The sequence below is a fragment of the Astatotilapia calliptera genome, chromosome 15 (assembly GCF_964374335.1).
Source record: "Astatotilapia calliptera chromosome 15, fAstCal68.1, whole genome shotgun sequence".
Taxonomy (NCBI): domain Eukaryota; kingdom Metazoa; phylum Chordata; class Actinopteri; order Cichliformes; family Cichlidae; genus Astatotilapia; species Astatotilapia calliptera.
In genome coordinates this window covers 21,008,134-21,021,148 of record NC_137436.1, presented here as the reverse complement: position 1 = coordinate 21,021,148, position 13,015 = coordinate 21,008,134, and the positions used below count along the sequence as shown (strand labels likewise).

General features: G+C 42.1%; 1 protein-coding gene across 4 annotated transcripts in view; it reads right to left on the bottom strand.

The window, feature by feature from the left end:
• Positions 1–5,015: 5,015 nt before the first annotated feature.
• The window catches only part of ncoa1 (nuclear receptor coactivator 1), a 93,810-nt gene continuing 85,810 nt past the window's right edge, over positions 5,016–13,015 (bottom strand). For 3 of the 4 annotated variants that reach the window (XM_026193784.2, XM_080289868.1, XM_026193785.2), the window contains 5 exons: positions 10,901–11,002; positions 8,623–9,043; positions 6,986–7,148; positions 6,687–6,876; positions 5,016–6,069 (listed from right to left, as the gene is read on the bottom strand). In XM_026193784.2, the coding sequence (XP_026049569.2) occupies positions 5,890–6,069; positions 6,687–6,876; positions 6,986–7,148; positions 8,623–9,043; positions 10,901–11,002 (1,056 nt within the window). In that variant the 3' untranslated portion in view covers positions 5,016–5,889. The remainder of the gene's footprint in view (positions 6,070–6,686; positions 6,877–6,985; positions 7,149–8,622; positions 9,044–10,900; positions 11,003–13,015) is intronic. The other variant, XM_080289867.1, reaches the window with a different exon arrangement.

Genomic DNA, 13,015 nt, shown 5'->3' with positions numbered 1-13,015 from the left:
TTTATGTCAGGTCACCACTGTGGCTTAGACAGAAAACACAGCTGCATTAATGACACCTATAAAGCAGTGAAGAGAAAAAAAAAGGAAAGCGAATGGCAAAGAGTTTGGCGAAAGCGGTCATGAGCAGGAATGTTGTGCGAATTGAGCTGAGGGAGGTTTTTAACAGTACGCCTGGGGATGGACGTCACCTGAAGACGATTAGCATAGTATTCACACTGAGGATCGGTCGGTGCAAGTCAGAGAAAGACACAGACAGGATTTTTTTGGGATAATGGGTATCCACTACGGGCAAGTTCTTCACAAAGAACCTGAGAAGTTGTTTAGGTTCAAATTAAAGTACTAAGACTAACTCTTCTCGGTACATTCAGGGGACACGTCCTATCTCTGAATACTGATCTGATTGAGACAGTTACTGATGGCCTTTTCACTCCAAGTAAATCTGATATAAAGTGCAAAATTAGATTGTATTTGCAAATTCCTGGAATAATCTGATTAAACGTCTACGTGTGTAAAAAAGTCATTTCTTTATACAGTATTTTTTTTTATAAAGTTGAAAAAAGGTTTTTAAAAAAACCCTGGTTAACAAGGTTATTACTGTTAAACAGCAAAGGAGCAATCTTTACTGCAGAAAGTATATACACGAGGCACCTCAAGTTTGGTATAAAGTATTCAGTTGATGGAAAACCAAAAACCAAAAAGAAGAAGTGAAGGTCATCAGATATCGAGTGGGCTTTTTAAAAATTATTTTGTTGTGACTGTAAATATCTATGAAATGAAATGCTCCAGTGTTAACTCTACAAGGTGAGGAAATGCTTGTTTCAGTAAGGTGCATAGCTAAGGGTTGCAATGTTTTTTTTTTTTCTCTTCCTGTAAACGAGTGATAGCACTTCAGGCTCAAAAGACCTCAATGGCAAAAAGTGGAGACGTCTCGAAAAACTGACCTAACTTTGGGACATCACACAGCTCGCTGCTGATAGGCCACAGGAGGGACGAACACGCAGAGCAGCAGCAGAGAAATCCAAATAAAGGGGGCCGCTACATTATGTTGTGTCCAGTGATGATGAGGTTTGCATATGAGTCCATGAAACGTGTTGAAGCTTTGGTCATTTACTACCGATGAATGCAAGAAGAAGAAGAAGAGAGGCTACATCAGTCAGACAGAAAGAAATAAAACATCCAGCTCAACTGGGCAATGCTTCTCCATAAAACCAAGGCTCCACTCTCCCAGATCTGCTTAAACTTCTGACAACAGAGAAAATTAAATAATATGGCCTTTTTTTTTTTTTTTTTAAATTAACCCGTACAAAAAGCCAGTCCACACTGCTTCTCTCTCAGTAAAATCACATTCAGCAGTCGCTAAAACCATTCTCTGGCATAGTCATCTGAAACACCCACAGGTACTGTGCAGGGTTGAAAAGAGTCGAAGAAGAAGAAGAAGAAGAAGAAGGAGAAGGAGAGAATCATATAGGACATCTTCCATCTTAGAGAACACCAGATATACAGTATTAATCACACATACATACACACTCACTGATAGTCATATACATACATACATCATCAGAAATTAAAAAAAAAAAAAGGTAGAAAATCAAATCAAATAAAAATGTGACGGAGGCGAGTAGTTATTTACCACAAACTCGGAGCACTACTTTTTTTTGATTCTGAACAAATACATATTCACATTTCTCTGTTATATACATCATGTTGACATCTTGAAACCAACGTTACAAAAGAACCTAACCTGGTACCTGTTACTTGTAGTGATGACGGAGGGAGACTAGGTAAAGGAAGCAAAGGAGGGACTGTCGTTTCCACTGAATGGCTGTTGCATATAAAACCTTACCCTGGATGTATTTGGCATATATTTTTCCTTCTATTTTTCTTTATTTGCAGGTTAAGCTGACAGCTGCTGCTGAGTTTCTGCAATGAACAGGGTTGGAGAGGAAACCACTTCCATAGGAATGCCTATTTCATGCAGGAAAGTGAAAGGAGGAAGGCTGACACTGACAGAAACCTTTCAGAGAGGTGCGTCCTCCCACTTTGTGCAACTTCTGCCGTCCAAACAGTGGCGCAGGACTGTCAGGCGACTGCATTCAAACAATTCTCTAGAAAATACTCCTTGAGGGGGTCTAAAAGGGTTTTAAAATGGTCTGAGGCTTGAGGTGGGGCTGAGATATGTTCTTGCCTTCAGTTTCCCCCTGAATTCCTGATTGATAACGGTGGCAGAGAAATGATTCAGTTTGGAGGTCAAACATTCAAATAATTGAGCCGGAGCTCCTTACTACAGTAACCCACAAGGATGATCATGAATTCAGGCATTTATAAAAAGTCATCAATTAACTCCATTCCTCCAGAATCTGGGAAACTTTCTTGCCTTCCCCTGCTTTGACAAAGAGTTTGGAGGTAGTACGTTTTTAACTGCTTGTGGACTGCGATGCAGTTCAAAGGACCGAAAAAATTCTCAAAAATTAGATAAGCGACACATAAGGAGTTTGAAAATTCGGACTTTTTTGATCAATTACATTATTTACAAAACAAAAGCAACAAAAATTTGCTGGTGAGTTTTTGCCACTTTTTGCCCCCACTGTTGTATTTGGTACACTGCTTTAATTTTACATACAAGTTACTTTTATTTCTTATTCTGGGACAAATCCATCAGATTTAACGATTAGTAAAGTCGATGATAACCAAGTGCTATGTTTGCTTCTTCTTGATTTATGAAAGAAGACTTGTTAGCATGATTTTAAAATAAATCCATATAAAAATAGAAAGAAATCCTCTCTATACTGGAGGTGTTTTTGCATTTACTTCCGGAGCCACTGTTTGGACGCACACTGCATGATTCTGCACACAAATAACACGTCAAGATTGTCACACAGAGCGTTGCAGATGAGCACAAAGTGGTTCTCACATTATTAAACACTTCAGAAGTTGGTGGGTGGAATGTAGACCTTGCATACTATCCCTCTTTTTCTGGGTAAAACATTGCATACGGCGAAGTATCTCTGTGTAAAGACAAAGGAAAGAAGCCCTATTCCACGTGACTGCATCACCTACGTGAGCGACAAGTTTGGCAGATTGAAGACTTATTAGCTGAGTGGGTGGGTGGGTGGGGGGAGGAGTGAGCTTTATTTGAAACCTTCTCCACGGATCAAGTTTCCATGAGAGAAAGGAAGAGAAATAATAAACTGAGACCGGTTCGATCAGGGAGCACCCGATATTTGTGCTGGCGTTGAGGCGTGGCAGATTTGACAGGAGGAAACTCGAATGATGCTCCCTGACAGAACGAGCCCTGCTTTTGAAAAAAAAGAATAGAAAAAGAAAAGAAAAAGACCACTAAGTTTGGTTACACTCATTCCAAATGTTGTTTAGCATCCTCTAATTTAAACCTTTGGATAAAGGGTGTCGGACTGGAGCAAATTTAGAAAAATCATATGCATTAAGAAGTGCCTAAGCCACATATTACATGTTTATAGCTCTACAATATTTTAGTCATGTAAAGAATATTAAGAGGCAACGTCTCAGCAGGGTTTTCTCCTTCTTAAATTTCCGGTAAGGTGTAAGTAGCACATCTTAAGATTTGAATTTTGTTGTCACGAGAGGTCTGTTATCGCTGAGAGACACAGTGTCTGACTGAGCAACAGTAGTCAACAGAAAACTGTATATGAGTGTGTAGCCAGTGGAGTGAAGTCTTCATCAGGGAAACCAGAGGTGGAAGGAGAAGAGGGTTAAATCCCTCGTAAAAAAAAATAAAAAAATAATAATAATAAAGATTCCCAGGAGGTGAGGAGAAAATGAAAGGATGTTTTTGCAACTCTTCCTGTTTGGATTCAAATTCATGACAGCTTTAAATCAATTATCCATCACATCGTTGTTAGGAACTTCTATCACTAAAGCCTCTACTTAAATGTCATTATATAGGAACAATATCCAAAAGCGTGCCGTTTGCTGCGGCTCACAGCAAAGAGCCCGGTTTCAGTTTATCATTATGCTTTGTTTTTTTATACAATGGTTACAACACATGTACTGTCTGAAAAGTTTTTCTGAAAGTATTGTACATACATAAGAATAAAAAAAGAGGAGAAAGCAAGAAAGATGGCTAACTAGCTCCCTGGTTACAACAAGAGAGAAAGCAGAGCAATCAAACCCTTTTTTTTTTTTTTTAGTGTGGCTGCATGTAGTGCTGACTGGGACGCCAAAGGGAGCGAGATCTACCTTTTTAATAAAAAAAAAAAAAATTCTTCAAAAACCAAATCGCTTAAAAGTTTCACATTTTAGAAGCTGGAATAACGTCTTCCTCCTCCACCACAACATGTAGCTGTGTTACAATATCATGATGCCGAAAAAACCATCTAAAAAAAAAAAAAAGAAGAAAGAAAACCTGGATCGAATCACATTATAATATATATGTTTTGCTTTTCTGAGTAATCAATTAATTACATTTGTTTTTTTCTTTGTTTTTTCTCATTTTTTTTCTTAAAGGAAAGCAGTTACAAGAGTGAGCTCATCCCCAAGTCTTTGTCCTTCTGTACTGTACAATACTACCTGCCTGCATGGTGCACATGGCAAACAACACTGATAGGCTGAGAGATAGCATGAAGATACACAGAGAGAGAAAGAGAGAGAACCCAACGGGGCTCTGTATTCACAGCTGCTGAGGTGAGGGGTAAAATGTGACGGACAGACAGTTAAATAATCATAACAGTCCTTTTTTCTTATACTTTGAGAAAAATAAAAATAAAACCTCCTCCCAGGGGAGGAAGACACGTAAAGTTCCAAACTGAGCAGCATCCTGTCTGTCTCCCATCCATCCATCCATCCATCCATCCTGGCTGTTGTCAAAGCTTGTTCTGATGATCGTGAAGATGATGATGATGATGACGGCGAGAGCAGAAGTTTAAAACAAACAAACAAACAAACAAAAAAAAAACAATCCCCAATCCAACCCAAAACACAAACAAAAAAATAATGATGTAATAGAATAATATGTTGAAGAAGTAGAAGTAGAAGAAGCAGAGCTTGGGAAAAACTCAAACTTCCACCAGGCACCGTAGCTGATAGAGAGAGACAGTCACAGAACCAGCTGATACTGAGCTTCTATCCCACAATGCCACAGAGGTCTGAAACCTTAACATTCCCACATCGCTGAGAGACAGGCAGAGAAAAAACAAAACAAAAACAACAACAAACAAACAAACAAACAAACAAAAATAAAAGCCAGAGGTGCTGCTGTGTGGGATAATCCCAACACTTTAAAAACACTGAGCCCAGCTGTATGCTGCAACTCATGCTCCCGAGATGCGCTGCTGCTGCTGCTTGCTGTTTCGACGGCCTGACAGAAACCGTCCGATCAGAAAAAAACAAAAACAAACAAAACTAACAAAAACATATAAAACACAAATAAAAAGGAGGCCGGCCCTGATTTGACAGTGACAAAAACTTGGCAAAACTACAATGACGTTGCAGTTGTTTTCTTGGGTCAGGAAGCAGGAAGTAGGTCACCAAGGAATGAGCAGCAAGACAACACTGCCTTTAATAGGCTGAGGCAGACAGACAGGTTGTCAGACAGATTAGACAGGCAGGTTTAAATACACTGCTGCTCCTTCTGACTTCAGTCTTGACTTAAAATGTTCTGGGCATCAAACAACCAGCCCTGAATCCCCACCCCCACCCCTCCCCAGCACAGAAGTGGTTAGGCTGCGAAAACTCCACCGACAGCCAGACCTCTCTGAGCCTACTCTGTGGCCGTCCAAACATCCATCCGTCCGTACATCGATCCATCCAAAAGGTGAGACAGAGACAGCAATGGGTCTGGTGCACCGACCCTCCAAGGAGGAGGTGTAGAAGTGAGAAGTAGATAGAGCAGGAGAGCAGAAGAGGTGGGGGGTGTCACTCAGTGAGCAGCTGCTGGAGGAGGCTCTTCTGCTGGGCTTGGTTGTTCTGGGAGCCCTGGGGTCCGGGGCCCTTCTGGGAGGCCGCAGCTCCGATGGAGCCCTGGTTCAGGTAGGAATCACTGCCAACAAGGTTCACTGTGCACTGGACGTCCGCAAATACCTGGACCTGCTGCACCTGCAGAAACACGGGAATAAAGCGCGAGGCAATGCTTACAGAGGGAAGGAGGTCGCGAGAACCATCACTGACAGCGTCGGGAAAAGTCTAAAAGCTGTCAATCATTTTGACAGATTTGAACAGCAATGTTTGATGCAAGGGCTGTTTTGTTGCTTATTCACTACTTTGCATTGTTTATTATGCCATTTGTTGAGGCTACAAGGTGTTTTTTTTTTTAATTATTAAAAAAAATAAAGAGGTGGTTTGTAACTTAGCAACAAGGAAGCCTCTGTAAAGGTTGGAGCCTGCACAATTAACCTAATAAGAACAAGAAAGAAACGGTGCATTTGCTGAACCTTTTTAACCTCACTAAACATTTTCAGGAGCACACGATGCAATCCAAAAAAAAAAAAAAAAAAAGCAATTTAACTTGGGGCGTAAATGGAGACTGGAAGGAGAACTCTGCATCCTATGAGCATACTCTAAAGTAAAGCCACAAACTGAAACTAAGACAAAGCAAATGCAACTGGGGTGTATATCCCGATGCAAAGTAAAACAGGAAATGAAGCAGTGAAAGGTGGTCATTGGGACATGAAACTATCACAGCTGTCCAAGCTGGCAGGTTCAAAGTCACTGACCTGCTGGTCGCTGCACACTGAACCAACGTTGCTGAGGTTACTGTTGCTCATGCCAACTGACTGCCCAATGGGAGGTAATGAGCTGACGCCACTCGAGCCCCCGGCCATGGAAACGGTGATGCTCATGTTGTTATAAACCCCCTGCTGGCCAAACGGCTGCCCTGCGCTCTGTCCTGACTGACTGAACAGGCTGCAGCACAGAAAACAGTCAGAGAGGAGTTAAAACCGGCCTCACAGATTTCATTTATTAATGTTTGCAAATGTCTTTGTTCCTTATAAACTGTATGCATGCTCCTAACCTGCCCACGCTTGTTGGTTGCCAGCCTTTCATGTCGGGTGACTGGTAGCCAGTAGATGAGTTTTGCTGAAGTAGAGGACTCTGGGAGGTGGAGTTCTGAGGTGATAAAAGTGGGCTGGAGGGGCTCATCTCAGGAGCAAACGGTGGGTCTTGCTGGACCACAGCTGTAACAAAGAAAACATGGATGTTTCAAAGATGTGAAATCATAATAAATTTATGTAGGTGAATCAATTTTTAAAAGGTTTTAATGTTCTTAGGCACAAAATCAAATTCACCAACCAACAAAGAGGGTGGCAACACCTTCCGAACAGAAATGCAGACACAATCATGTGCTTAGAGCTAAATGCACAACAAAGAGCCTCTATCCAGTCACTCAATATGGAAGAGCAGCATTTCTACTCTCAGATTACTGAGGTCATCAACCTACTCCTAAGAACGAGCCCAGACACTTTTGGAGGAAGCTCATTCCTGCTGGCTGAATCTACAATTGTTGTTACAATTGGGCCCGGTGGCGCCAGTGTCCGGCAGCCTCGCCTCTGTCAGTGCGCCCCAGGGTGGCTGTGGTTACAATGTAGCTTGCCATCACCAGTGTGTGAATGTGTGTGTGAATGGGTGGATGACTGGATATGTAAAGCGCTTTGGGGTCCTTAGGGACTAGTAAAGCGCTATATAAATACAGGCCATTTACCATTTACCAGCACCTTCAGCTCCACCTCTTTATTCATCACAACAGATCAGTTTAGTATCCACACCAATTTTTCCTCCAATTTGTGAACAAGGTTTAAATATGTCCTCTTCAAGGAAACTTCAAATGGGGATGAATCACCGCCTTAATATGGTGAAAGGGTTTAATCCTACACCCTTGCGCTTGGTCAGGTCTTAACAGGCAAACTGGTCCAGGGTAAGGAGTGAGGGTGGAGTGTATGTTGGAAAAGACAAGAAGAACCCTGTGACCTGTCCGAGGCTACGCACACAGAGGGAGGGGGTCACCAAAGATAACCTTGAAGTCTTGCTTTTTTCGTTTGTTTGTTTGTTTTACCAGTAAGGGCCCAGCCAGTGTTAGCCTGAAAAAGCCACATGGGGCAGCGCTCCTGCAGAACTCCAGAAGGAGCTTCAAGGATCCGGTGGTTTGCAGACTGAAGTCGAAGTTGGAAGCCTTGGAAGTCTGATTCCCAGCTGGCTTTAGGGACTTGCACCTCTAAGTCTGTCAAAACTGTTGAGTGTAAAGCTTCATTATAATTGGTGTTAACAATGGTAAACTAATAGTCAATTTAACCTCACTGTTGAACAATGGCATTATAAGTTAATTTTACCAATCAGTAGTAAAACAATCATTTATTTTTCATGTCAGTTTGTGTGATAAAAATATTTGTTTAACAATTCCCTTCATGGTCCTACTTCTAATTGCATTTAATGCAGACCACATCCTATTTCCTAAAGCTACCCCAGGTGCCTTGACCTAAACAGAAGTCATCCCCCTCCCCAAAAAAAACAAAACAAAGCAGAACAAACAAAAACCAGGTTCACACCAACATCTCTTCACCTGTCTCCACCTGTATTAATTACAAAAAGTTTTGATATTTTAAAGTGAGCCTGTCGTGGTTTAGTATTTTGGTTATTTTGCTCCCGTGAACTCACCGGACCCTCCAAACTGCTGAAACAGGCCTTGCTGCAATGAGGAGTTGACGGTGCTGTTGAACTGGCCCTGCACGCCACCCATCAACGTCTGGTTGTTCAGGGGAACTCTGCCGGGCAGCTTGTTGTCCAGAGGGCCCGCGGTAATGGGGCTGAAGTGACTTGGTGAGGTAGGAGGGTTTCCCGCCATCAGGTTGTACCCTGGTGGGAAGTTGAACTGCTGTTGCTGCTGTTGTTGAGTCGTTGTGGGGGGAGCTTTGGGGACCCTAGCAGTCCCAATGGGCCCCACGGCTCCAGTGGGAGTGCCTGCTATGTTCTGTCTCATCAGCATGACCTTCTGCTGGAATAGCTGGCGTTGGCGATGCTGGATGCTGTAGAGTTCCCGCTGACGCTGAGCCAGCATCTGGGCATTCAGCGGAGGCTGCTGAGAGGGAGTAAAAGAGCCTGTTACAGAGAACTTATTGCCCATGTTCAACCTAAATATGATAGTTAATCTTATTATCCTGAGCTGCTTTGTACAGGCTTAAGAAAGAAAATTCACCCAATTTAAAGACCAGCACAATAACCATAGCACAGAAAAAAAGCAAGTTATTAATATGATTTGAAGAAGACTGGCAGTCCTAATTTTCTTAATTTCAATCAGCTCCTGGTAGGGTTCAAAGATCTTATGTGGCTGGCACTGGCACAAAAAGCCAATACGAGACCGAAATTAAAGCCTGCATTAGGACACTTAGGCTACGTTCACACTGCAGGTCTTAATGCTCAATTCCGATTTTTTGATCAAATCCGATTTTTTTGTCTGCTCGTTCACACTACAAATAAAATGCGGCAGCAAACGCGCGCTAGTGTGAACGCTCAAAGCGGCCCGCATGCGCAAAAGAAGACGTCACACACAACGCGCTCTGTTTAGACCCAGAGCAAACAATATTGTTTGACTGATGGCCGTTAATATAAAGACTTTGGACTTCATGTTTCCCAATTTTTGCTTTAAGTTATTTTGTTATTTACATAATAATGTAGATAACCTAATGATGATCCTTATTGCTGTTTTAGAGGAGCGGTGCTTCAAAGGATAGTTGCAGATTTCTGTCAGAATCTGCAGATTATACAGTACAAATAAAATGTTCACGTTTCTCCAACGTTATCTTCCCAACAGTTTCACCGGATGGCCAGGAAGCGTTCGCGATGTCTTCTCGGGCGCTTCTCCGGCGCTGATAATTGGCGTCTGTCTTGTGTCAGTGACGTAAAAGACGGATTTAATGCGACACGACCATTCAAACAGCAGTCGCTTTCTGAAACATCGGATATGTATCGGATTCAGTACCACATACGAAAGTGACCCAGATGGGATTTGAAAATATCAGATTTGTTCCGTTCACACTGTCATAGCGTGATCGGATATGGGTCGCATAGGGTCAAAAAAAATCGGATTTGATGCGCTTTCGCCTGCAGTGTGAACGTAGCCTTACATTCTTTTGGAGTCTCACCTGACCCCCCAAAAATCAGCTAATTATTTTGTATGATAACTTTTGTTTATTAAATAAAGTAATGCATAATTTTACCTTCACACTGTAAATATTTTCAGAGTTACAGAGGTGCGTGGAAATTCGGTGTTTTTAGTTTGCCCTTTCTTGGGCCCTCGTATCCTCGTTAAGTGCAGGAACATGAAATCTCCGGTGTGGAAAATTTAAGCTCTATTAAAAAACTGCAACCAAATTCATTTGTACCGATTGCGAGTATCTAAATCCAAAATGTTGGTGCGAAAGATACTTTTCATTTGCTTTCAAGTTTTCTCCAGTCAGGTTTTCAGAAACGGTCGAACATCCAGGGTACCCAGGCCCGTTTCGATCACTTTATATCACAGACATTAGACTGATGGAGTTTTACAGCAAACTATGATATATCTCATGATACTGATGATGAAAGTAGGTTACAGAAAAAAAACTCATGAACAAAAAGGTGTTGGGTTTACACTGTGAGATTTAGAGCCGGTATAAAACATATATGATTGCCATTTTTAACAAGAGCTTAAACAAAGCAACAAAGAATACTGTGAACTTGTTAAATTAATGGACAGAAATGCACATTATGCTTAACTGGCATGTGCAGTATATAAACAGACACACAGTTATTCATTTCTATGGCTTGAATTTCAGCACCAATATTGATTATTATCACTTTTTTTTATCTGAAAAAAATCTATAGTTAAATCCACAAAGTTCAGCCTGCTAACAAAAGCAGGGTGGTGAGTAGACAAACGCTCTCTACCACCGTGACTCACTTGCGAGGGCATTTGAGGTTGTTGCACCCCCTGACGAATCCCCATGTTCACATGCTGGGCTCCTCCTGGAAACTGATTCATCCCTGCCAGCCTGTTCTGGAGCTGCAGCAAAGAGAAAATCCCAATGAGCAGAGGTCAGACAGGTTGGACTAGACCAGAGACACGATAAGAGCAATAACAGAGAAGAAGAAATTAAATCAGAGACAAAGAAAATAACACTATTGGACAGTGTGGAGACAGAAGAGAAGAGCAGCGGGGAGAAAGAGGAGTCGAGCACTAGAGATGAGAGAGGAGAAAAAAAAGGTAAAGGGACATCGTTTTATCTCAGCTGCCTGTTATGCCTTGTCGTGGTTTCTCATAACATGGTCACAGTTTCAATAATATTTCATCTGAGTTTGAAGCTTTAAATGGAAGGTGACCTTAAAGAGACAGGAGCTAAAATGACTTATTTCAGACAGTGGAATGATCTACAGGGAGTGCAGAATTATTAGGCAAATGAGTATTTTGCCCACATCATCCTCTTCATGCATGTTGTCTTACTCCAAGCTGTATAGGCTCGAAAGCCTACTACCAATTAAGCATATTAGGTGATGTGCATCTCTGTAATGAGAAGGGGTGTGGTCTAATGACATCAACACCCTGTATCAGGTGTGCATAATTATTAGGCAACGTCCTTTCCTTTGGCAAAATGGGTCAAAAGAAGGACTGGACAGGCTCAGAAAAGTCAAAAATAGTGAGATATCTTGCAGAGGGATGCAGCAGTCTCAAAATTGCAAAGCTTCTGAAGCGTGATCATCGAACAATCAAGCGTTTCATTCAAAATAGTCAACAGGGTCGCAAGAAGCGTGTGGAAAAACCAAGGTGCCAAATAACTGCCCATGAACTGAGAAAAGTCAAGCGTGCAGCTGCCAAGATGCCACTTGCCACCAGTTTGGCCATATTTCAGAGCTGCAACATCACTGGAGTGCCCAAAAGCACAAGGTGTGCAATACTCAGAGACATGGCCAAGGTAAGAAAGGCTGAAAGACGACCACCACTGAACAAGACACACAAGCTGAAACGTCAAGACTGGGCCAAGAAATATCTCAAGACTGGTTTTTCTAAGGTTTTATGGACTGATGAAATGAGAGTGAGTCTTGATGGGCCAGATGGATGGGCCCGTGGCTGGATTGGTAAAGGGCAGAGAGCTCCAGTCTGACTCAGACGCCAGCAAGGTGGAGGTGGAGTACTGGTTTGGGCTGGTATCATCAAAGATGAGCTTGTGGGGCCTTTTCGGGTTGAGGATGGAGTCAAGCTCAACTCCCAGTCCCACTGCCAGTTTCTGGAAGACGCCTTCTTCAAGCAGTGGTAAAGGAAGAAGTCTGCATCCTTCAAGAAAAACATGATTTTCATGCAGGACAATGCTCCATCATAGGGCTGCTCAATTAATCGAATTTTAATCACGATTACGATCTGGGCTTTCAACGATCATTAAAAATGACTGAGCCGATTATTAGCCCCTTCCTCATTTATCCGCGACACCTTAAAGGCCGGTCTGTGAAAATATTGTCGGGCATAAACCTGTCCGTGGCGCAAAAAAGGTTGGAGACCGCTGATTAAGAGGACCCGAGGGAAGCTCGGAAAGCTAAGCAGAAGTTATTTGGAGAGTGACTGCCGTTGGTTGAAAAGAGAGTTTAAAAAAAAAAAAACTTCAGTGGTGTTGCACACTATTTTATATTATTTTTTTAAAGTCATTGTTAACCCTTTAAAGCCGGTCAGAGCAGCACGCTCCGTGTTGTGTAACTATTGTTAAATCCCTGTAGAACCTGAACCGTGTAAGCCAGCGCAATAATTTGTTTTGCATATGAAACCGGAGGAGTTGTACTTGCATCTTATGCCATCAGCTTGTCCTCGGTCACGGTTTCGTTCCACATATAGCTTTGCAAAAATTGCATAAAAAGCGCTTGCAGGAACAAAAACATAATATTCCAGAAACACGCTTTGCCGTTCCTATCAGCTGTTCGTAACACTTCCCACAGTGAAATGATGCACATGCTGTTTTCTTTGCAAATTTGCATCATAGGATTGTTTTTTGTTTTTCCTGCAGTATATAAAAATTGCTGTATGTCCAAAATA